The sequence below is a fragment of the Corvus brachyrhynchos genome, unplaced genomic scaffold, assembly GCF_000691975.1.
Source record: "Corvus brachyrhynchos isolate BGI_N302 unplaced genomic scaffold, ASM69197v1 scaffold175, whole genome shotgun sequence".
NCBI classification, from domain to species: Eukaryota; Metazoa; Chordata; class Aves; order Passeriformes; family Corvidae; genus Corvus; species Corvus brachyrhynchos.
In genome coordinates, this window is record NW_008238448.1 from 5,568,909 (window position 1) to 5,595,802 (window position 26,894).

The following is a 26,894-nucleotide window of genomic DNA, read 5'->3' on the forward strand; positions in this document are numbered from 1 at the left end:
CAGCTGCTGGCACCATAGTTCTCTGGCTGACTTCTTCAGAATAGTCAAACACAGTGGTCCAATCCCTGCCAGCAAGCCTACCCTGCCATTTCCCACTGGACGTGCTGGCATAGCTGGTGCACAGCTAGTGTGAGCCATGGGGAATGAGATGGGGATGGGGAGAACAGAGGGAATTAACTGTATTTGGAAGCAACACAACTGTGTTCATGGTGTAAAGGATAAAGAGCAAGGGACAGAAAGGAACAGAGTATTGATTACACAGAACCAGTTCCACATCTGTGGTTCTCTCAGGAAGAGAGCATTCTTCACACAAAGTTTTTTAGACTGCAATGATTTCTCCAAGATATGACCTGAAATCCCTTATTTTAAAGCTCATCAGAATTGAAACTATTCAAATATGCTCCAGAATAAATATCTGAATGAAGAGGCAGTGTCTTCTGAGACCCCTTCCAAGGCATAGAAACAAATGAAGGTGGTAATTTCAAAGAAAGGTGACAAAAAAAGAGTGTCTCCAAAATGCCTGTTTATTTTTGTTTCTTTCTTCAAGCAGACCAGGAGAGAAGGAGCAGACATCCGGAGGAGTCAAGCTCAACATCCACAACTCAGCAGAACTGACAGCACTGCCAGCAGGCATAGGAGACACAGCAGGAGAAACCCTGAGTAAACTGCAGTGCGAGCACATACCCACAGACACCCAGAGACTTCACAGCTGTGGGCATATTTAGCTCTTGTGCAAGAGTGATTTTTTAAAAAAAAAATTTCAGCACTTTTCTATTTCCCATTATACATCCATTCAGAATCCTCTGAAGACAAAATATGGCTAAATTCCCTGTGGAATTATCGGAAAAGGCCAGAGACCTGTGTCTATAATGCAACACTGTGCTTGAGAGATTATGAGTGTTCCTACAGCTTGAGCTAACATCTCTATTAGGCTGTTACTTCCAGGCCACCACCATGCCTACTCCACAGACATCTCTTAATATCTCTTGGTTTCTGCTGTAGATGTGATTCAAACTATCATGCTTCTCTCTCTGACTGCTTTTTTGGTAATCAAGTGAAATTAATTAATGATATAGGAGGGAAGTATTGGGGCTTTGCAGCAGCAAATGAAAAGTGGCTGGGGAAGATCCTCATTATTTTAAGACTATCCATATTCTGACTTTCTCCTATTTTAAATGTCGTGCTTCAGAGAGACATTAGTAGGTAAGGCTGAAAGGAAATAGGATTGGCAAGAAATTCTACTCTAGCACCCCTTTTCACCCTCCCAGGGCAGGATCTGACTTTATGTTAAGAAGTTTCTCAAACTCATTTTTCTCACTGGAAACATCTTTGCATTACCTCATGCTTTTTACAGGTTCTTCCTGTAAGTATAATGAATATTTATACCACCATATATTAACATGCATTTCCTCCAGGAGCTTGATATTAACATAACAGTTTTAAATTTCTCTCATACCAAACAGCACTTAGGACCCACCCTCAGTTATTACTCTGTAACACACTCTTGCATAAGTATTAACAAAATTTACTTAAATGCAGTAACTGTTTCAGAAACGGATGGATAGGACAAGGTAGGGAGTTCTGATTTTTACACTAATTCAGCTGGTTTTTCCAGTTTCAGAGTCCTGTCGACTCAGCTAACAGTATTAATACACGTGCTGGAAACTGTACTTGTACTGATGATTCTTTTAAAATCAATGATATTACACAAGAAACCATCTGAAAATTGCAAGATGAAAATTGATTCAAAGATACCACAAAGAATTCACTGAATGCAATTAACCTTGCATTAATTAGTCTTCAGAAAAAATAAACATATATGCATTTAAAGACACATCTGAGAACTCCAGCACATACTTTTAAAAGCAGTTTGCAGATTTCATATTTTCCTTTTGCTGCTGCTTCATGTAGAGGAGTGAATTTCCACAGGTCTGCCACGTTGACAGAAGCACCATGCCTCACTAAGAGTTCAGCCACTTCGTAGTGTCCATAAGAACAGGCATTGTGCAGGGGCACTAAGCCACTAATCAAAGAGAAAGCATTAATAGCTAGAGAATAAAATCCTATATGCAATCAGTAGATAAAACTCCCACTTTCACCAGACATTATTGTTATCTTTCAGTCTTTCCAGTTTTCATGACTTTATTTCTATTAAATTAAACTTAAAACTTGAATTAAAACTTAATTATCCTTCTTCAGTTCTCATCCACAAGACTTTTAAATACTTAGAAAGCCCCAATGTTACAGCTTCCACAAGCAACTTCAATGATGTTAATAACAGACAAGAACTAAATTGCAAGACTCACTGTTGTTCTGAGTTTGGATATTTGAGTGTAAATTTCAAGAAAGACATAACACTAATATATTGTGTTTGAAGTACAGTTATTAGTAAGTACTGCACATCTGACAGATACAGAAGGATACCCAAACATTTCTTCCAGAGTAAGCCTGAAAACCCAGTATTGGAAATTAATTATCCCCCACCCTGAACTAATATAGTGGAGTAAAAGAGCAAACATAATCATGCTGCTTCACAATTAAGGCAAAAACCTGTAAATGGTTAATACAATTTAACTGAATATTAACTGAAAAAATAACTAACTTAATAATAAAAGCTAACAGAATTAGAAAAATGACCACAGATAACCCTGGTATTTTACCCTATTTTATTCAAAACTAATGTTAGATCACCTAAGACAAGTTAAAGGCTGCTTTCAAGCAAAAGTCTCCAAAATGGGCAAAAAGGAGAAAAGAAGTGTCATGTATTACAGTGCCAGGTATATACTTAATAATGGCTTTTCCAGAAAGCAAAGTATGCTGTAATGGTCTATAAATCTCCCTACAGCACAGGAACAACGCAGAACAAGAAGGAAAGAGAAAAATCCTCATGAGAAAAACACAATGGTCACTGAAATCTGAAGCAAAATGAATAGGTGGGATATAAGTCTCACACTAATAGAGAACAGCAGGACGTATCATGGAATGAAATGTACCCTTTATCTTTGGCATGCACATCTGCTCCATGGTGCAAGAGGTACTCCACCACTGATACGCGGTTATACCCTGCAGCAAAGTGCAGTGGTGTTGAATGACGGCCTTCCAGATCTCTGCAATTCACATTCTGAGGGCTGCAAAGTTGCTGTGAAGACAAGAGAACCCAAAATCTAGTACAAAACTAAAACTAACAAATAAAAAACTCCACAAAACCAAACAGCAACAACAAAACATGAAACAAACCCAAAAGAAAAAAACTAAACTACCACCTCCAAAGACCCCAACACAAAATTTGATCCCCTTATTAAATTATACAAATTTTTTGAAGTACTAGGAAATTTCTTTCCACTTATACAAAGTTAAAAAAAAAGCAGCTCTAAATTTATAGCTGAAAGTACTTCTTTAACAAACAAGAATTAAACGATGGGAGCAGCGTGAAGATGTTCCTAATGTATTAGGAAGGGTGAACCTCTACATCATCAAGTACCAGGTTCAAGGCCATGTAACTTTCTCCAGATATATTGCCATTTCCGGCTTATATTGCCTTCAGAGAACTAGAAATATTTAACTTAGCAGTCAAAGGAGCTGCTGGTGCACAAAACTGCTGCTGTTTGAATACTAATATATATCATGTTGAAGTTCAAGGTGGGAAAGTATGCACAACAGTCTATCTGCAGGCTGTTTTGTCCACAGACCAAGTAACAAAAAAATGATCAAACCTTCCTGTGATGTTGGGATTCCATGGCCTGACCCTTCACCTTCAGATTAAGGATGGTTTAAAATATGAAGTCTGTTACCTATTAACAGTGTTTGCTTGCCATCTGATTGAATCATGCACCTGAGGGCTTGTTTCTACTAAACTGTGATTCTGAGAACCACAGGGTCTGCTTCAAAGAATTATGGGTACATCTGAGTCCATTGAAGACATGACTGTGTGAAGGACTGGCAGAATAAATAAGCAGAAACTCAAGAGAAACACACCTCAGTACATCTTAATGCACTGCTTTCTAGAAGGAAAAAAAGAAAGATCCACTCCTTCCCATTTTTTATGATTTACCATCCATTGGGCACTGCTTCCACAACTCATGTAGCAGAGGTTTCCACAAGCCTTGCATAGCAATGCAAAGTAGAAAATTCACATGAACTGTTCAAACCTACCTTCACAGTTTCCAAGTCTCCAGCTTTGGACGCTTCTAACAACCGATAATCCACATCGGATGTGCGCACAGGTGTACTTTCTACATAGGGAAAAAGATGCTTTAGGATACTTAAGTTCTATTAACTTGTGCTCACCATATTTTCCAAAGCTGGGGGGTGAACTTCGTCTGTTGTTACTCGCAAAAATGCAGCTCGGGTTGTGATGTTCAAGTTCATATTGCCAAAATGGCTGAATAAGGAGCTTTAGTGTCAGAGCAAATCAGTCAGATTTTGACTCTAGAGCTGATATTATTCTGCCAACATTCTTCTCTCTCAATCCACGTACACACATTCATGTGCACATTTTAACAGGTAACGGTACCCACGTAACCAGCTACATCTCAGGAGTACACTTCAAAACTGTCTTTCCTTGCACTGCTGTAAAATGCTTTTTCTTAGTTTTGTCCTGTTTTAAGGTAATATTGTTGAAACACTAGAGGAAACAGAGTTTCTAGCTACCATGGGTCTTCTCATCTATCTGGATATCAGCCTTTGTTTGACTACCTGCACACCTCACTGTAAGGTGAGTTACTTGCTCTGTAGTAGCTACTGATGCAATTATTCTTCTCTGTACTTGCAAAAATTCAAATGTAACGTGGGTAAGAGGATGCAAACCCTTAAGCACTTAGGTGAAAAATAGTGGCACCCTCTTCAAACATCTATTCATCTTTTTAATGCAAGACATAAACAAATTGTTACCTAAGCAGTATCCAGAGCACTTTCACAATAAAATCTTTCTCTGCTGCACAGAGATTTGAAGTAGAAGTTCAAACAGTTTAGCAACTATCAGTGTTTTTCTGCCAGTAACACTCTGCTTGTGACTGCTAAAGTATGAAGTACCTAACAGGTTGCCTGATGGAGGGAAAAAGGTTTCTTACGTGCTCAGCAATGTTCCAGCCCTGGAACTTGCTACCAAAAGAATCCCAAAACTCCATAGGTGTGCCTTCCTACAATCTCCTTGTACAGCAGCATGCTCTAAACCTACAAGATGGTTATTTTCTTCCTGATTTGCACAAAATCCCTGAACTGAGCAGAGCTATTTATTTATTTTCTGACAAGTATCATGCAATATATACTGTAGTTGTGTGCACTTGATGACAGAGAGATGAGAAAACTACTGCAAGTCTCTTGCATTGAAAAAGAAGTAAGATTCAAAGCTGTAAAGGGAGAAGCTGAAGTTCAAATACAAAAGCCTTTATTTTTACCCACCACTTAAGATCTGTTGCACTGCTTCATTTCCCATCTGTGCTGCTGTGAAGCCTTGCAAAGAGATGATGGAGGGATCAGAGCCGTAACTCAGCAACAGCCGGCAGGTTTGCAAGTGCCCTGCTAATGCAGCTCTGTGCAATGCTGTTTGACCAAGTGTGTCCAGTGCATTCATCTGAAAAAGCAGCAGCAACATAAAATAAAGCACTGTTGTAATTAAAAGGCTGCACCTGTCCCTGTCCTTAAAAAAGAAGAGCAGTAAGAATAATTTTCTGGCATACAAATTTACCTATCAATTCTTCTGCACTGCAATTAAACAAAACCAAATGACAAAATAGGCAAACACTCTAAAGGAAAAATAATTTACCATAGATGTTTTCCTGTCTTTTAACAACACAGGTCATTTGTTTGCATGGATAACAGACAACACAGGATCCCCAAAACCATACTTTAAATAGCGATCAAGCTTTTGAGAAATTTGATGAAGACCAACCTTGTGCAAGAAAAAACAAAACTATCACAGGAGGAGAAAGAGGTAACTTGATCTAAATTGTTACCAAACAATTCAAGGATGTTACAGCTTCAAGGAAATTACCATCTGTCATTGTCAGGAGAATAACTCAACATTACCCACTACCAAGAATTAATGCAAAACAAAGATGTCAAATTAAGAATTCTGAAGGAAATGAAGGAGTGGGGGGAGGGGGGAAGTTGGATACAAACATTTCCTCCTCGCTTTTTGTGCCTTTACAGAAATGTTAAGTATACCTGGATATAATTCTTCTCAATACAAGGCTGTATAAACAGGCAAAACGGAGTATCATTTTCAAAGAGTATGACATAATGGAAACATATCTGTCTGTCAAGATCTAACAGAGCACCTAAATAACCAGAAGTATCTCCCCCAGTGCACTACCAAAGAAAGGAAGAGAATAATAGGGAGCTTCGAAAAGCGGAAAAACACCCCCATGAAAATAACCTTTCAAGAAGATACTCTGTACCCAGCAGTGATTCATGACAAATTTAAATGCAAATGCCCAACAGCTTTTTTACCACTTTATGAAATACAGAACTACTCGATATTCTCTGCAAGCAATTCGGAACCTGTTATCTCTTTCCAATCCTACAGATTGCAGGCTGTGAACTGCATGCATAATAAACTTTGTTACTGTATAAAACCCACCTTTTTACCTTCTCAAAATCTTTGTGGTGGCAGCAAACAAAGGTTTTACTTGCTGTTTCTCACCTAAAATGAAGCATGCAAATCCTACTACCTTTCCATGAAAACTAGTGAAAAAACATTTTGGGTAAGACACATACTCTATAACTCAATGAAATTTAACTATAACTAAATGAAATTAACTACGCAAAGATCTACTACCAGATAGGGTAAAAAAAATAAGTAAAAAACCTGCAATACAGCAATATCAAGCCACAGGAAAGAACAAAGAACAACCAAATAAATACAGAGGAGTGTGATTCAGTATTGTCTGAAATTATTTTACAGACTGATAAAGAAGGAATTCCTCAGATCACAAACCTCTCTTGCAGCAAGACGGACAGGAAAATAGGCCTGCTTTCTTCTGTGTTCAGCCCATGCCACTCTAATAGGATTGCCTTAAAAGTTTTGTTTCAAATAAAAAACTTCCTGCTATCATAAATATTAACGAGATGCTGAATGTCCCAAGTCCACCATTTTGTTCAGATGATGATCCTCATCTGTTTCAGGACACTGGATACCTTTCACCACTGGTAACGCCACAGAGGTAAGCAGAACTCTGAGGTTACACACGTTTAGCAATGGTAAAGGCAGAATAAAACTAAATTGGTGGATTCTGAAAGTAGCTGATAACACTCCATTTATCCAAAAAAGAAAATCATAAGTAATGTATTCTTTGCTACTAAATTGCTGTGTCAAACACGCCTGTACTGAACAAACTGTAGAAGCAATAGTAGCAAGGCATTCATTGTGCACAATTCGATACTGACTATGTCTCTGGAAAAAATGTTAATATTCATTTGAAAAGAACACTGTCAGAGTCATCAGAGCCATCATCTCACATGTCTTATCCAGGTCTCCTTTCACCTCTAAATCATTATCTTTCCCAACAATCAATTCTTCTGGCAGAAGAACATCAGCCATTTGAAGAATGACCTGCTTTCTTCTGAGACAAAAAGGGCTGCAGCTGACAGAGGGATGCATCACCAAAAGCAGCTGCTCTTTCTTTCAGGAGCAGCATTAGGCTTTGCAGGGCAATTTCAGTGGGAGTATGTTCACTTTGGGGCAGATCTTCTCTCACCAATAATGCACCACTTCTCGAAAACCAACCAAAGAATGTACTCCACTAAGGATTAAAGCAAGAGGACTTACTTCCAAATGAAAATCAACTTAAGCACTACAAATGGAAATACAAAACTGAGATTAAAGTCTTACAAAAATCAGACCTGGTTAAGACATGTGCCTGGGTTAAACAATGTTCAATATCAGGTCCAAAAACAAGTGCCCTTTCAAATTCAAAGCTAAAGTCTAAACTCTGTTTGACAGAATGTGAAATGTGCAAGGTGTACTGCCTTACTTGTGCACTGAGTAGCCAGGTTGTTCCAGCTGCACTTATTAAAAAAAGATAAATATCAATTTGGACTGCTTGATAAGCAGTCTGAAATTAGAAGCCCGTAGCTCTGAACTATCTTACAGCCAAGCTTTCTGCAAGGAGTTAAAAACAACAGGTTTGACAGCTTTTATTCCACAGCACACTGGCTCTGGATCCAATTTCTTCGCCTTTTAGCATGAAAGCAGTCATTCCAATTTACATTGCTCAAAATGCAACGTAAAAGCAGAATATAGTTATCAACTGAAAAGAGTTTTTAAATAAGGGTTTTCAGAGAAAGATACTGTCCTATACAGTACTTCCCAATGCAGACTTCCTTCTTTTCTTTCTTCTGTCTCCTTTAATTGCCTTTTCCCCATCCTGAACAGACACAGTAGAGAAACGGAAACGGTCACGTATCATCAGACACTACTGAGATTTCCCCTTCCCTCACTGCTGCTCTCTTGGAGCAGTGTACACAGTTACAGCAATGCTCCCTTTGGCTGCCTGGCACTTGTGGCAGCTCAACAGCTCAGATCTGTTCAGGAAGCATTTTTTGCAAGACTTCATAATCATACTGGCTTTCTATCAAGATCAAATGCCCTATATATCCTCCTACTCCTTGACACTACGAACAGCAGCACAAAAAGCAACAGCTTCCAAGCACTGCGATTTTCTCTGTGACATCTTTCTAAAATATGTACATTCTAAAAACCACATGTGAAACTTGTGCTCTGCCAGCAGTCCTGTATCACAGTATCCTGCCCTGCAATGCAAGTGTTCTAACTGCTCTCCTGCATTAATTCTGAAGACAAGCTTGCAGTATGTCTTGTGTCTTGTTGCCAAACAAGAAACAGGATAGGAGTGAAGAAGCACTGGTGACAATTTCAAGCTCAGTCAGCTGAAAAAAGCAGAGAAAAAAGGGCCAGTTTCACTCTGAAAGCTCCTATAGGATCCAGTCAGATGTTACACAATTACCTCTTCTGCATAAAAGCTTACAATTAAGGTCAGGATGTTTGGATGTCTAAGCAGTGAGAAAAGTTGAACCACTCAATCCCAACAGATCACACAGTTCGTTACGTTGTTAACCCTCATAGTCTAAAATCTCCTGCATTTCTGAAAGGTAATTTAATTTTTCAATTCTGACAGTTTCCTGAGAAAATCATACCTCTGCCTGAAACGTTGGAAGTGAATGTGTTACACAACAAGGTTATTCAAAAACATTTTAGCTTGTTGGGTGGGTCTAGATAGATGGTGAACATTTGCAAATCCATGATCATGAAAGGCTGCCAACATGCTACTCTAATGCACAGAAATAACTCTATTATGCAAAGATGCATAAAGCAAGATCCTCCCAGCAGAGCAGAATGAAGTAATTTCTGCTACCGTCAAAAGAGGGACACTATCTCTCCAATGAGTGGAGAGGTTAATTTTCTCTTGCAGAAGAATAGCTTCAACAGTATATCAAAAGAGGGACACTATCTCTCTGACATGACCTTACCAAGGTTCATTTTCTCTTGCAGAAGAATAGCTTCAACAGTATTCTTTAGAGGCATATCACAATTAAAGAGTATTCATGACATCTCTGCATTTGCCCAAGATACCAGTGAACTTGCACGCTTGCAGGTCTTTCTTTCCAACAATCCTTCCAGTTCAGAAAATACTCTAGTCCTTTACTTCTGCACTGCTAAAAAGCTGAATGTCTTTCTGAACACACTAATTTCCCATGTGCCTGTAAAATCAGACAAGAACTTAGTCATATGAAATATTCAACGATCTAGAAACACAAAAAACCAGGATGAAACTCACTTTTTCACTAGTTCATCACCTTTGAATTATTTTTTATACTAAAGATTTTGATCATCTTCAAAGATAAAATCATGGCATTTGAAGATTTGATCATGGGTCTAATAAAAATTGTTTATGTTTGAGGATTCCTTGAAGATGCTCTGCTTTTATTTTTCATATGGTACTTTGAGAATATTCAACATCAAATAAGGAGTGGTGTGAAATGCTGTCTCACACTGTAAGGCAGGCAAACAAGGAAAAACTGGCATTTAAAACCACAAATATTTATGATCAACATTCTTGAAGAAAATTCTAAGAAATCCCAGGTTTCTCACCTGTTCCTTAAATTGACAGTCAACTTCTGCAAACTCAAGTACCAAGCTAATGAAAACACCTTCCATGGAATGTGTGTTGCTTAGACATAACACATTGATGTGCAACTGATGTGCACAAGGACTTCTTCATAGTTCAGATTAAGAACCTAGTCTGTGCTACCAGTAAGGGCCAGCAAGACACATCAAAATAAGCAATTTATGGTTAATTGCTTGCCAATAGGTTAATTCTTGCCAATACAAATCACAGAATATCCTGAGTTGGAAGGGACCCATCAGGATCATTGATGGGTCCTGTCTGCACAGGACACCCCAAGAGTCACACCACGTGCCTCAGAGTGTTATCCAAAAGCTTCTTGAACTGTCAGGCTTGGAGCTGTGACCACTTCCCAGGGAGCCTATTCCAATGCCCAGCCACCCTCCAGGTGAAAAACCTCTTCCTGATATCCAACCTAAACCTCCCCTGACACAGCTTCAGGCCATTCCCCTGAGTCCTGTCACTGGGCACCACAGAGGAGAGATCGATGTTCTCAGATGTTCTTTCTGTAAAATAAGTCTCAATCAAGCACATGTTATTCAAGCAGTCCTTCACTGTTCATTATCATCTAACATACTTCAAGTAGCAAATTTACACAGTGATAACATTATGGATAACTAAATCCAGCTCCAAGACCACAAACCATCTCTTGTTCATCCCAAATTCCCTAGCCTTTTCATAGAACAAGAAATTGCTACACATACATACTTCACTGTAGCTCACTTTTGCTGTCTGACACAGCTGCTCCTGATGAAAACAGAAGAATTTCCTATAAAATGCTAAAACAATCACAAATTATTTTCAACCTACAGAACTTTATATGACCTTGTCTCCTAATGCTATTGTTGCTGGTTATTTTGTGGATCAGTTGTCTGCCTTTTGTAATGGAATTTCAGAGGAAGAAAGTTCTACTTTCTTTGAAGCCCTAATTATGCATCTTTTTCAAATTGCTACTCTCTCAGTAATCACTAGTGGTTTCCAGAAGGGAGATTAAAGCTGACTTTAACAGTACCTCTCCTTTGACAGAAGAAATGGCTGCAAATTGAAAAAAACCCTACATGGTAGGTGTCATCCATACACACTTCAGTGAGCATTTTATACGAGATCAGAGTGGGAAGTTTTTATTTTATTTTCTTTTGAAAAAATAGAGATTGGTTGAAGAACTGAACATTTTGAAAAGGGGAAGGCTGCTTAGTGGCTGGTTGCGGGATAATTTTGTTTTACTATTTGCATTAATGATCTCGGCACAGGAGAATTGTGCTGAAGGGCACAAATACAAAATGTTAGCAAAATCAAGATTCTCTGAGCACTGCAAGATTACAGGAAGGATCTGAGTACTACTGTCTCATGTCTATTAAAAAGGCAAATATGATCCCAGTATGCATCAGTCAGGAACTCACAACAGAGGAAGTACCATCATGGAAGGCAGTGGGGGAATGAATTCTATTCTTGTTGCCTGAACTCCAAGATTTCCTCTGGTGCTAGTAAAGAGAAGGGATTATAAGGATGAATGGGAAAAGGCAACGTTCCCTTATGAGGGAAGATCACGTATTTGAGGCTTTTAGCCTACCAAAACAAAGGCTAAGAAGAATCAGTTTGTTCACTGCCAATACCTCAGTGAAGGTGGTGAAGGAAGCATCAAATAAGGAGAGGTATTTAAAAAGCAGGAGGGTGCAGCTCAAAGAACAAACGGATCTTCACTGTGAGGCTGCTATTGAAGGGGGACTAGATTCGCCAGCTCACAAGAACCCTCCCTTGTAAAGAATAGAACCAGACACAATCAAAGAGCTTAGTATATCTGATTACATCTTACACAGGAACTAAAATTCAAGACACAAAAAGAGAAAACATGATGGAAAAACTTCCAAAAATACAACAAAAGAAAACATCAAAACCTGTATCACGCTTCAGGAATGAAAGCTGCCATGTCACAACAATCAAAAACAAAGAGATACCTATGTCAAGAGTATCTGATGAACTGAATGCCTACAGTCAAAGCATGAGCAAGAGGTCAAATGATAACATATAAGCAAGACAAACATTTTAGAGTGATTTAATATGCCTAGTTAACTAATTAATACTCTTGAGCATATCCCATCTGGGAACTTCAAAGTGCCTCATAAAGCCTTAGTGATCTACCTCTCATTAAAAATTATGGTTGCATTATTTACTGTTTTACAGCTAAGAAACTTTGGACACTGATCCACCGCAGTATGGAAATGTGTACTTAATATTAACTTTGATTGGTCTCCTGCCATGCACTTAAGTGCTTTGCTAGATCATAAATGTGAATGGCCTATCCTCAGAATAACATAGGATATGGGATATGAACGAAGAATGAGGTTTAGTGATCACTATGTACATCTATTTACATACTGCCGATGGAATAAACAACAGAACACACCACTCAGCGTCGTTCTGTAGATAACTGTGGACCACTTACCACCATTAGTCCACAAGTGACTCATGGATTATGATTTAGGAACCCCTGCTTCAGGATATAAAAGAGTTACAAGCTATCATCAGAACATGCTACTGACAAAAACAAAATGGGTCCATTCTAGTAAGGATGTCATCTTTGAGCTTACTCTTTACTTGACCACAAATGAGCTAGATTTTCAAGGGAGCTCTAATTTAAATACCGAGAGTACAGCAGCAGCACACAGACACTCCTTGTATTTCAAAGCAGGCAGTGCTTTGGTATCAGTACATTTGAAACTCCAGCATGTCCTGTTCAGTGCCTAACCAAATACCATCAGTACTGAATTCCTGTGCAAAAGCAGATCCATAGAAGTTATGAGGTATCTACTCCTATGACAAAATGAATTTTTTTTACTTTCAGTGCATAGGTATGCTACTAAGAGTGAATCTGGGAAAATAATAATGAATATTTTTAATGACTATAACCAAGACCTTTGGCCCTGCTTTCCCCCTTGGAAAAAACCTGGTAGTCACCACTGCAGGGGGACTCTCAAATACGATAAACTCCGCCGTGGTATTGTTGTTAAGCTATTTTATTATGCCATTAAAGTACTGTGGAAGTGAATCAGAAATCTGGCAGTAAGCTCTCATACAGGCTCATAAATTAAAATTAATAGTTTCAAACTAAAAACACTTAACTATGCATACAACTACATTGCTCATACCTCCTATCATGGCAAGAGTGACACTTGATCGTTATTACAGGCAATAACATAATATAACAGGTAACAATGCTTTCTTCATTTCTAGCTCCCTGAAAGAAGAGGAAGACTCAAAAAGAGTAATCTGAGCCCCACTCAATGCAAAAATGAGGAGATCTTTAATATTTTAGCCAATGTAAAGAAAGTATCCATCAAGAAGAGTTTCTGAGAAAATTAAGTAGCAATGTATATCGCTACCATGAATGTTAAGTTTGCTGCTAAAACTTGTAGAAAGATCATTCAGAAACACTTCTGAAAGATAGTTAAACCACATTCTAAATAAAGTTAGTTATACCTTCCTCTGCCTTTAGTAACTTGCTGAACAATGTGTTTCTAAGCAAGCTTCACCACAAGCTCACAAATTACTTAGGTCAGCACCTATCAATAGATAAAGGGCATGGCAGAACAATCTGACCAAGAGATTAAGAAGCAAGCAAGGGCTAAGGAATACTCAGCATTTGAATACTAAACTCAGTGTCAGTACCCTCAGCCATTTTTTTCAAGCCAACAAGATAAAGCAACACAAAGCACCTAGATAACCGCATTTATTAGAAATTAGTATCAATATTCATTAAAAATGAGTAAGCTGGACTCCTAAAGCCTGTATTTAGTTACTCGGAGAGAAGCAGCTTTCAAATGGGGTTCCTGAAGATCCTGTACTTATTTCAGATAAAACACACTTCAGTGTTAACACAAGCAGCAAAAGGCATACAGAATGAAAAACAATAACTATCATAAAAACTTCCATGATACATAAAGGCATTCTTCTTGCCTTTTGTATTAAATAAAATACATGTAAGTATATTTACCTTTGCTCCATGCTTATGCAGAACTTCCATGACATCATTATGAGCTTTTTCAGCTGCAACATGTAACGGTGTCATGAAACTGGGGGGGGGAGGAAAAGTGATGCATTAGTTTTACATTCCTAGTATGACAGAGGCTTTTGGAAAATTTAAAAATTTCAGAAACCTACTCTTTGTTTTTCTCATTTACATTTGCTCCTTTCCTGAGCAATAGTTCTGTAACTTGTTTCCTCTTCGGATGCACAGCAGCCACAGCACAGTGCTGCAAAAAAAGTAAATATAAAGCATATTTCAACTACACAGATGATAAAGGACTTTAAAGATACATTACTTCATCTCTTAATTATTCTGCTAAAATCAGACCACAAAATTTACAAACAATTCATCATACTGAACACAAAATACAGGTTAGTGATCAATGCTAAATTATTCTACTCACAAAAACAACTTTCATTTTAAAGCTATTTGTCACTTAGGAAAAAAGCAGTATGGTCCCAACTACACTAACCAGCTATCAGGACAAAGCTGACACAATGCATGAAGGAGGGAAAGACAAAGAGTTTGAAAGTGCCTAACTTTTTAAAGAGGGTCTCCAAAGGGGTCTGTAAGAATTCTGCTGCAACTGTCAGATTGACAGGAGTTGAATATCGCTTTGTTCCTTCTTCTGTTCCAGTGTGTACTGACCTTGTTAATGGGCATTTGTGTCATCCACCCAACTACAGATTATGTAATCAGCAAACGAGCAGTACATTTCTCTCAGAGTATCTTTTTTCCCATGCTAGGAGAAAGATACACCCTTCACACGGGGCTTCTCAATGCTCATGCCTGCCCTTGTGGGACCACACAGCCCTTTTTTAAGTGTAACTATTCTCCTAAATGTGGCTGGCATCTGCTGGTTTCTCAACAGTGGCCCTTTCGATGCATTCCTGAAGCCTGGAATTACCAGCATGGTTCCAGATAAGATTGAATACCCAGCTTTAGAATCAGTCCAGAAATGCTTATTTCAAGTTTGGACATCTCAAGATAGCACACTATGAGAAATAGGAGAAACTTTCAGATACTTCCGTTTATATGTTTACCCACATTTTAAACCAGTAACCCATAAAAGGTAGATAGTCTCCTGGAAGAGTTCTCTAACTTTCCAATAGAAAAACAATAGCCTTTACAATTACATACCCCAAACCCAAGGCTAATAGGTAGCACTAGTACAAATACCATCTTTTGCCCAGTTTCAGCCTTCATTATGAAGTAACTTTCACTCAAGCTTCCACTCTGCTGGGCACATCCAAATTTTGCAAAGGCAAGGGTTGTAAGTAAATATTAAGATCGACTTTTGCTCTGAAGAATGGCAGCATTTTTAAGGCTTTGCAGATAATATCCTGTCCGTATTTCCTGCCAGTATGATAAACAAGCTCTAAAACACACAAATGCTGAAGTATTGCCAAACCTCAAAGCAACACTAAAAAAGCACTATGTCAGGTGCTTGCTTTGGCCTTTTGGCTAATAAAGCAGAGACCCAGTGGCCCATGGTAAATGTTATCAAGCTTAGGGCAGGAATGGATCAGTTGGATTACACATAACTCCCATCCTGGAAGCTAAGTCCTTCCACTTGGACTGGAGACGATTTGAAAATCTCACGTATGGCAGCCAAAAATTGAAAAATCACAGTCAAGCACTTAGTGAACAGTGAACCAAATACATTAATAGCGCTAAAATATCCCATTTGGTCCAGCTGTCTCTGCAGAATCAGCAGGCGGAAAAAAGCAAAGAATATCACAGGACTATGAACTGATCATTACACAGCTGAAGAGATGCCACATAGCAGCAGCTGATATACTCAGAAAGAAAAGGATAACATCATCCCAAATTTCAAACGGTCTTCACATTCAGCCTATAAACCTCTCTTCTCTATCTTGCTTCTAACTTCAGACTAGGATGCTGAGTCCTCCACAGAGAAAACAGAGCATATAGATGCTTGGTACCCAACACGCAGTGTTCTGATCACAATCACAATGTTCCTAACTCTAAATATGCAGTTGCATGCCTGCAGCTGAGACCTACCACTGGGAAGAAAATGTTCCATTGGAAAAAAGTATCATAACTATAGTGGTTTTAATAATACCATCAGTCTCAGCTTCAAAGTCTTCACTACATCTGGGATTCTGGCTGTGTTCTTTGCTTCCACTGCTTCTTCAAACAACGAAATAAGAGCATGATAATGCCACGAAATCTCAATAGAACCCTGTTTCTATAGCTAACATGGTATTGTCAGTACTATTCCAACCCTGTAAGACTCTGTGATATACACCTATTTTCACCACAATTTTATGTATCCTATGAAGAAAATTTGTAATCCAAGTTTGTTCACATAAAACACCAAGGAAACTGGGCTACAGAAATAAAATTTAACCCCATAAAAACCACAGCAACCAACTAACAAAAAAAGAGGTTTATGGGAAAAAATGCAGGGGAAGTGAAAAATGAAAAGGTGAAGAGTGGCTGAAGAGCTTCTGTAATTTACCAGAAGGAAGGAAAAAAGTGATAAAATAAATTATATGGTGTTTTTTCTATAATGGTGATTTTATTTTAGTACAGAAAGTGTTCAATGGCAAATCCTCAATCTCAGATGATGAATGTATTTTCATAGTGTAGAAATAAAACTCGTTGACTCCAGGCTAGCAGCACATTTATCATGAAACAAATGGATTGACTGTATAATCTCACCAGTGCAGTCTCATGCGACTGTGGCTGTTTAAAATTAATGATCTCCAAAGCAAGTGTCTTTTTCACTTTGGCTAGGTCTGCCTCTCTGGCTGCTTGCAGTAGAGAGTGTCCTTTGAATTCATCTGTTAGAGGAAAAAGACACATTTAATATTCAGCAAGATGTCACATTTACAAATGTTATTGCAGAAAGACAGCTATACTCAGTTTAGAGGAAAGAGGAGTGCTTCTGCATGTCATTGCACGGCAGCTGACCTGGGACACAGAACACAAGATGCTTTGCTGAAACCAAAGGGACATGCTAAACAGGAGGGGAAGTGATTCCTTGAGTTAAATCCTTATAGCTTTTCCCTCTTTTTTTGTCCACCCACTTGACATTAAATGCATATGTGATCTCTACATTGCCCACACCTATGTCCAAACACCTGTGTCCAAATGAGCACAATGCTATGAGATATTCTTAAGAAAACAAAGCATTACAGCTGCTTGTCAAAGACCTTATTGTATTTGCATGACAAACAATTCACCGTAAAGCCTAAGTATATATATAATTTCTAAAAATTATAAATAATAACAATAATAACAAAAACAACAATAATACCTATATAAAATTTAAATATAAAATATTAAACTATCGGTCTTAAAGAATGCTAACTAGCTAAGCATTTGAAGACAGTCTGCTACAAAAATGAAACAAGTTTTCACAGCAGGTGTATCTTTCCAAGTACAGATAGCTAATTTTGTTACTTCCAGATCTCGTTTAGCTCAGCAACTAGTCCATTTTAGTTTAAAGTAACTTTGAATTTGAAGAAGTGTTTCTCTTAAAATGTACAGACAAAAGGTAGGTTAGCAAAAATTACATCTGACCCTGGAAACTAGAAAAAAACACCTCAGTTTCAATAAAAATATAAATATTTTTCTTTCATAAGCAAGCTTGAAATCCTAAGCTTTTTTCTCCCACCTTTGTTTTAATGTCTGGTTTAAATTTCTTTGTAAAGCAAAGCATTACTCAAAGCACAAGTGCAAATAAATCTTGACATAACAAATATAATGTAGCTTTATTCCCAAAGAATAAGACCAAACAACTCAAGAACATAAAAAACATGATATTTTGGGATGCAAATACACGCTATCCTGTCAAGATACTGTCAAATTAGACATAACGCTTACATTTGTTTACAAATTTCAGTGGATAATAATGGATATGAATCTTCCCTCATTGCTGTTGAGGAACTCTAAATACAGAAATAAACCAAAGTTTAAATTGATTTTTTTTTTGCTTGTTAATTTAAATAAATGCTAAATTAACCTTCCTCAGAGCCAGAAGCTTTAGCCCAGAACTCAGAGTAGAGAAGTACCTAAAAGATACTAATGCCCTCCTCTTTTCTCCTAGACCAAAGTTTTCTGCTGCACATGATCTCACCATCTTCCCCTGCAAAGGATACTGACAGACTAAAACCTGACTAGCTGTGATTGTGAGTAGTGCACGATCACATTACTAGTGTCTGGGGGCTTCTGCTATACTGGAAAGATGAGAGACAAAACCAAAAACTTATTTATAATTGAGAATCTAATTCTCAAGAACTTTTCTGTAACATCACAATGCTCTGTTTCCATATATGTCTCATTTAATTATCTTTTATGTTTTGTAAGAGTGAGGAAACAAATCCCTGAAAGAGGGAAAGCGAACACATACAAACTAAAATTAGAGTTGAAATACTGGTTTGTAAACAGCATAAGGATTGCAAAGACTACAAAAGAAGGTGATGGAATTTCCATCTCCAAGGTTGCACACTGAAGCTACCTACCTTCTGTAAGTGTCTAAATGCAATACAGAGCCTCAGTATAGAGGCTCCTGTTTGACTGAACTTTAAACATAAAAGAACCCCGAAGTCGTGGATTCAGCAGTGCCTTAATAATTTTAAACTTCAGAAAACCAGGCAATATCACAAACGACGTATCAGAGGTACCTGCGTACTTCAAAGCGTGCAGCACAGCTGCAGCTACTCTGCTGCTTTGCATCCACTTCTGAAGCTCGAGGAAGGTGGCCTGGAAGGAAAGCATCCCTTTACACCCACCACCAAGTGCTTTCAGTCTGGAAACACTTACAGGTCAGTCTCTCCCGGAGCTCAGGCGTTGGAGCCATGTCAACCGCACTCTTGCCGTGGCAGTTGACCAAGGTGGGATCGGCGCCGTGGCTCAGCAGGAGGGAGCAGACCTCCACACGGTTCTTGGAAGCAGCCTCGTGCAACGGGGTGAACTGCCAGAGGTCCATAGCATTCACACAGGCACCATGCTAGCACAGCAAAAAAAACACTGGATTAGTAAGAAATCATCTTCAACCACTAAAAAGCTTCCAAATTTTCATTTTATTATAAAAATTGGTTCAAATCACTCATGAATACATACACAAAAAAAATTTAATTAAAAATACCAGTATACACAAAAATACTGTTGAATCCTCAAAAAAAAATCTGGAATTTCTGTGCAAGCTAATTTTTGAACAGAAAGATTCAAATTAAACTCTATCGGTCCAAAGAAATTAGGTAAGGAAAAAACACATATACTGTTCCAACAAAGACCTAAAGTTGCAGGCTTCTGAAATTACAACATGATGCTTAAAACCTGTTACTAGTAGGAAAAAAAAAAAATCTTACTTTTCAACTCTGATATAAACAGTTCATACCTCATCTAACACATGTAAATCAACAGTAATTACTTCCCATCCTTTTGCTTACCTTAAGCAGCAGCTCTGTAACCTCATAGTGTCCATAAGAACATGCATTATGAAGAGGCACAAGACCACTGCATGGAAGAAGAAGGCAAATGACAAATCTTTTTAAAGTAGCATTTTTAAAGGAGGAACGATTTTCTCCCTACTGAGATGAAAAGATCAAATTAAAGTTAAAATATTTAAATAGTTAAATAGTTAAAAATTAGGATTTACAAACTAATGGGAAAATATCACTTCGCCAAACAACACATTACTTAAGAGTGGCATCAAAACGTGGGGTTTTGTTGCCTGGATTTTGAAGGGTTTTTTTGTTGTGGGCTTTTTTTTTGCCTTAACAGGCCACAGATATTTAATGTACCATTAGGACTAGCATTAACTGGTTTTGACGTGATCTTTCTTGAAGCTATAAGGAGGGGGAGAAGTCCCATTCCACATTCAATTTCCGCAACAGTGTTCTGCTTCTGCCTAAATAGGAACGCCTGTTTAAAATCCTGTGTGAAAGGCAAAACTCCCCAGATAACACTAAAGTAACTCCTGGGTATTTTATGAAGATGTACAAATATCCATAGAAAGCAGACTCAGATTGCTGCTCTAGACTGTGAAATGACCTGATTTTCCTCCATTTTTTACAGTACAACCTATTTAACTGTTCAAGATACTTGTAAGAGAGCCCCTGTAATTTTCGTAGAGCTATATTACTCCAGGCCATACTTAAAAATGACACAAGCAAAGTAAATAGCAGGGATTTAGTCATAAGCACAAGATGTAATAAAAGTCATGCACTGGAAAGGAGATGCAAGATGGGCAATTACAGCAGAGGACAAAAGGAGTTCAATTCAAACCAAGCAAGACAGGCTAGTTATGGCTCAACAAATCAGTACACATAATACGTGAAAACCATAATTAACCCCCCAACACCTATGAAAAATATAGGGGGTAATTCCCAGGACTGCAAAATCAACTCCAGAGAATTAGGACAGCAAGTAGTAGACAGCAATTAAGTCAACTTAATTTTAAGGTGGATGCTCCCAGAAGCAGCAACACACTTGTCACAGGAAATTTGTTTGGGAGACATTTTTCAGACTGTTTTTTCCATCATTACTTTTCTTAATTACAACTTATAGGTGCATGTGTGAGACAGAGAGAGACCATCCATTCCACAGAGCACTCAAAAAGACTGCCCCCTTCCAAAATGATGGTCGTCTCAGAGGACTGAGGGCTTCAAGGCCAGTCAGCAAAGACAACTGCTGCAGCAATGCACCTGGCCATTTCTGCAGCATCCCCTCCCATTCCCTCCTGCAGCACAACAGCTGTAGGGGAAAGGAAAGACCACTGGAGAAAGAGCTGCTTCCTCAGCTGGGCTTCTCTTTGGGAGTAACTAGAAGTGGTGACCATTTTGAAAACACAACACAGTTCCTAAGCACTTTCTCTAAATTGACTCTATTGAAGAAAACATAAGAGTTCTATAAAATCAATGTAGCCTAATGTAGCTCCTTAAATGAAAAGTGACAGTTATTTATAGCCTATTTACTTATAAGTTATGTATAAATAAGAAACAGCGAGGTAAAACAAAACACCACACTGATTCTAAATGTGTGATGCCACTAAAAAAAAGTGGGAGCTTACTAGGATGTTAGATGTTTCTAAATATGTTTGGGTTGTTTTAAAGTTCAGTACAGAGTAAGTATTGAAAGGTTTTCCTTTCTTTGTTTGCTTTCCTTCCCCTCCTGCTCCAGCCCCCAGTTCAAGTTCAACTGAACTACTTTTCACACACTCCTAGCAAATGGTTCAAACTTCATTACAGCATCTACATTGGAATTTTCTACCAACTGATGCTGAAATTTTGGAAAGGTGTAAAATACCTTCAACATGCTTAATAATGCTGGATCTACCTAAATAGGTATTATATGGAGCTTTATTGTAGGATTTTCATGGTTTATTTTTTATGGGTTTTTGGGTGGGGGGGAAGTATTTTGTTGTGTTTTCTGTTTAGGTGGGGGTTTTTTTGTGGTGTGTTTGGTTTTGGGGGGCTTTTGGAGGGGGGTTTTGGGTGTATTTTTCATTTTTTGACTTGCATGTCATTATGCATTTCAGAACAATACTGTTTAAAAAAGCCATTGGGGTAAATGGACAGATGAAAGAGCTACAATTAGTCAAACTTTAAGAGTTTAAGTACACTTAGGACTGTTTTGGAGAGAAAGGAAAAAAGAAAAGACGCTAAGAAGTTAATTTAAAAATCTCTTTTAACACCAGGCTGGACTCAGCAGAAAATAAAAATACAGGAAGAGCCTCAAATTTGCTGCTGGAGACAAAACACACACATATCTTACTTCTATGGACTCTGAATACAAAATGTATGCCTTTAACTTGGGGGCCAATTTCTACAATGTTAGGACTAAGCCTTCCTATCCAGCCAGCATGAAAATCATCATCTTAGAGATCAGAAATGTATGGCTGAGAACAACGCACAGCATGTATCATTTCAGACTTGTGACTGCTGTGCACTTTTCTGATATCTTACATAACTACCATCTTTAATGCAAAAATAGAGTAGTTTAGCCTCTACTGTATCTTGATTTTTGCTGTCAGCTTCAATGGAAATAGATGTACAAGGACCACTAGCTGTGAGCACATGAGCATTACTGATGGTACGTGGAATTGCATTCATATATGTGAAATAGGATAATGAGACCACAGATAGGTTTTTCAATGCACATCTTTCACTAAGCCCTTGTATCTTCCCCCCATCCCCTTTCCAAAAGTAATGCTGTTAGTCCATAATTTCAAAGGGTAGTCTGTGAACGGAAGTAAAGAACAGAGTTTGGAAAAAATTTAAAGGTGTAAAAGAAGATTTGAAACAAGTGCAATCACAACTAATCTGAAGCACACTCAGATTTTGGAAGCAAGTATCGCGTTCTTAGACAACTGTTTGAGATTATGCTGCAACATGAACCAAAGAAATAATTCGTTATCTTGACTAATACAAAACCACTGCTGCAAACAGGTACTAAATCAATTAATTTTACATACCCTTTGTCCTTTGCATGTACATCTGCACCATGCTGAAGCAGAAGCTGGACTATCCGAACTCTGTTGTAGCCAGCTGCTAGGTGTAAAGGAGTGGACTGCAAAACAAAAGAAGATAAAGAATGGGAGCCACATCAATTTTAAGTCCTGTACTTCCTGCCATTGAAACACTTTAGTTTCTCTTACACATTGCATCAAGATAAGTTACAGTACCCTTCTGTGATTAGCCAAATTAACAAATACACAGCACATGCAGGCCCCTCCTGTTGTCAAACCTTAACGTAGGCAAGAATACAGACACCCCTAAGGCAATAACAGCCTCTTAATTTAAAGCTCATTTTAAAAATCATCATCGCTGTTGTCATCATCACCGTCTCTGCACCAAGAAAGTATCCATATGTGTTCTGTACTGTGCTGTGGTAAAACAAAGAGCAAATTGTATGCAGATTGCAGTTTCCTGAAAAATACAGGTCTTCAGCAGTAATGCACCTTACTGCATAATAACAGAACAATAACACCTTTCTCCATGGCTAACTCATATGAATTTTAACTGAAAGCTTTTGAGTTGACAACAGTAATTCCCCTTGAAGTTTATTTTTAAAAGCTTTTTATTACGAAACAAATTTTGTGCGCTGTCTCAGCCTGAAGGAACTGCTTTCTTACACAAATGGATGATGCTGTTTCCTCCTTCCCAAAGCTGAGAAGCAAAGGACTTTAAAGCAATCTTTGTTGCAATTTATTTTGCGGCATGCAACCAAATGATACAATTTTCTTACAGTAAAACCCCACACATAAAGCAGCTTCAAACATGGGAAAACTTACATATCTCACAATATTATGCCACATACAGATTTACTGTCTTGAAACATCATTATACAGTATTACATGGGGAGATGTCACATTTCACTATTATCAAGAAGTTAAAAACCAAAAAAATAACAACAAATGGTCTCATCCATGATAAACAGCAGCAAGCACTACATATCCATATACAGTACGTATTTCCAGGAACACACATTTAATACATCCATAACTTGGGAGTAGTCTGCATTGTATTTTACTGAAATCTCAACACTTTGCTACTTTATTTCAGAAAGAGTAATCACTTTGGCAACTACCAAGTGTCCTGTGTATCATACTGAGGACACAGCTTTTACTATCAGAAATAACAGCACAGGACGTCTCTCAGAAATACACCTGGGTAACTCAGTAAATTTAGGGAAGCAGTTATGCAAGTTTCCATAAGGCTTGTCTTTAGAATTATCTATACTCAAAATAAGGACCTCTAACATTCCTAACATGGAGATCCCCAGAGTGTTTCCAAGGTACAAAATACAGTAACAACAAACATGTCCAACCTTTTAAGTGTTTGACCACGCAAATTATTAGGATCTATTACTTTGTTTAAGGTTTCTACTACTGAATTAACAATTTAGACTGATCCAGAAGGCATTATATTCTTTTTATATCTGCCCCTATTATAAAATAACTGTCTTCTGCATATCATAAACACTAATGAAAGTGTGGGTAAGGATGATGCTGCTACTGACATTAGCAGAATACTTCAGTACCATTTATTCTGACAGATGCCTTGGTTTGGTTACCAAATCCAGTTTTATCAATTGAATTAGTAACTCAGAAAACCTGAAATTAATTTGAAATGGACCACAGAAAAGTCAGTCTATTCAAAGGTCTAGACTCCAGAGAAATTGGAGCCAAGCACTAAATATTCGGAACACAGCAGGATCCTTTAACTTCACTAAAATTAAACTACATCCATTCTTGTCTGCACACCACTTCTAAAACAATGATGGCAGACTTCCAAAATTATGCTTTACTCATATGAAACATTATTAACAGAGATGTTCTCAATAAAGACACATAACCACAGAGTCTTGCTCACTCCTTAAAATTAAAAAACTATTATGACTCAGGCTGGGACTGTGCCCTTTGTATTTCTAGGGTTAATAGACCTGCATTTGCCAAATAATCTCATTAGAGAAAAACCCCAAAACTTTTCAAGTTTATAGTTGCACAACAAATGGCATAAATGAAGCAAATCAGTGTCAACCCAAATCTTTAGACAGCTTATATCCCTGTCTTTTAGAAAGGTGAGCTACTTCCTTCTCCTCTTAAGCAAGGGCATACAGACACTCCAGTCCCATGACTGAAATACAGAGTATCTTGCCTTGCCCACCACACCAGGAATTATTTATCTGCAGCCAGGCACCTGACATTTGGTGTGCTGGCCTTCTAGCCCACAGCAGCTTCAGGGAAAGCTGTGTGCCATGCTGTGGCCGCTTCTCCAAGGAAGATCAACTGCTGCTCCCATCCCTGGAGATGGGGCTGAGATCTCCACTGGACAGCATGCTTCAACTCTGCAACTACAAACACTCAGTGCTGGAGATGCAGGGAGTTAGAGGGCCAGACACCACCTGACTGATGGGCAAGGGCAAGTGAACACACACACACACACACACATGCATGAGCAGCCAACCTGGAGTGGCTCTCCCCCTGTATCCACAAGCCAGCATTCCCAGTTGCTCATCAGTTTGGCTAAATGGCCCTCATAAATGCTATGCTTACATATGCTTCAGGAAGGAGAAAGCAGGAAGATCCTGTCTCCATGGTTTTTAAGAACTTTCCTTTTTCATGAGAAAGAGCACTCATTAATAGTATAGATTTAATAGGCAAAAATACTAATCTGGAGTTACAAGCTTGTATGCTAATTACAGAATCTAGGTACCTAAAAGATAATATTGTGCCACATGAACTACTCATTATATGACATTATAAGCCCTCAAAAAAACATGGCAGCAGAGAGCGATTCTTAAAATTAACAAGCTATTTATATAGCATCAGGGAAGTAAAAACTAAGTATCATTAACAGCAGTGCCTACTGCACCTGAAAGGTATATCAAACAAATTACTTAATATTAAGAAAACAGATTTAATAAAGCTATCAGCTATCCCCTCCTCCCATATCTTGCAAAACTTGGCAAGACTTACCAACAAAAATCCTTAAGAGGGACTTGCCTTCCAAAACTCACATTCACAGTTACCAAGCCAAACACTCTCTTACTTGCTAGTGTAATTAAAGAGAGTGTAACTCCATTTTTATTAAGTATAGTAGACTATCATGCAAGATGCTCATATTATTTGAAAGTTTTATGGCAGCTGTAACTGAGCCAAAGAAGGTACTGTGCATTTCAAGGAACATCACTGTACACAAGACGGCAATCGCTGTCAACCTATATACCTACTATTTATAGTAAGGTAGGTATTTTTGCCTGCAGTCTTTTTGATAATGTGTTGCCTGGGAATACAAGAAATACATATTTTAGATTTGATACTGTTCTCAGTGAGCCTTAGGTATTTTTGCGCTGCTTCATTACCAACACCTGATTTGATGACCCCTGTTCAAGGTCAGCCGCCTTGAACATCCCCTGGTCACCTGCATCAAACAAAAGGGGCCCTGAGGGATCTCCAGCGCTGCAGGCTCTGAGCAGCTTCTGCTAAAATCTGGAATTTCTTTTCAACAAACTGTCCACAGGCTACGTGGGAGTCCTAGCTCCAAGCACCATCCGTTTCCCTTCCTATCTTGTGCTAAAGAGTCTTCAGCAGCTCTCAAGATGGTAATGCTGCCACTGCTTTAGAAGAAAGGTTCATTTTCAGATTCAAATGACACATTTTAAGGGCAACTTTAAACCAAGGATGTTATGTAACCATCTTATATTATGCATTATCTGCATGATTAATAACAGCTGCAGGAACTGTTCTAAGAACAAATATTTCCTGTTCTTGTTTTTTACTGCTAAAATCTTTACATAATGCTATCTGATAAAAATCTTAATCTGTTTCTCTCATTCTCAACTTGCCATCCTGAAGGCTATTAAAATCAACAAATAATCTTATTACATTAATGACATCTCATCATACATCTTATGTACATCACTATACAGTGATTTAGAATTATCATAAATTAATTTGTCTGCAGGAAGGGCATTCTCACAATAAAGAGGCAACACTGATTTTGAGGGTCAGCTCTGGCCTTGACATATGGCTGTTCTCATGCTCAGAAGGTCCCCACAGGGATACGCACCAGTAAGGGTGGCTCTTATACAGATGGGGAAACAAGTAAAACTTGGCAAAAAAATACCTAAGGACACACATATGCTTGCTGTTAACTCTTCTACAGCATCCTGCTGACAAAGGACACACAAAAAAAAAAAAAAAAAAAAAAGGGGGGGGGGGAGAGGGGGTTTAAAAATGTTCAATGAAG

The 26,894-nt window shown here is 38.2% G+C and overlaps 1 protein-coding gene across 1 annotated transcript in view; it reads right to left on the minus strand.

The window, feature by feature from the left end:
• TNKS (tankyrase) overlaps window positions 1-26,894 on the minus strand; it is a 106,487-nt gene that overhangs the window by 23,296 nt on the left and 56,297 nt on the right. Inside the window, exons 4-13 of the mRNA XM_017736768.1 lie at window positions 22,616-22,710; window positions 19,590-19,656; window positions 18,961-19,147; window positions 16,855-16,976; window positions 14,301-14,392; window positions 14,134-14,212; window positions 5,401-5,572; window positions 4,153-4,232; window positions 2,994-3,139; window positions 1,858-2,023 (exon numbers count right to left, since the gene is read on the minus strand). Coding sequence (XP_017592257.1) covers window positions 1,858-2,023; window positions 2,994-3,139; window positions 4,153-4,232; window positions 5,401-5,572; window positions 14,134-14,212; window positions 14,301-14,392; window positions 16,855-16,976; window positions 18,961-19,147; window positions 19,590-19,656; window positions 22,616-22,710 — 1,206 coding nt within the window. The remainder of the gene's footprint in view (window positions 1-1,857; window positions 2,024-2,993; window positions 3,140-4,152; window positions 4,233-5,400; window positions 5,573-14,133; window positions 14,213-14,300; window positions 14,393-16,854; window positions 16,977-18,960; window positions 19,148-19,589; window positions 19,657-22,615; window positions 22,711-26,894) is intronic.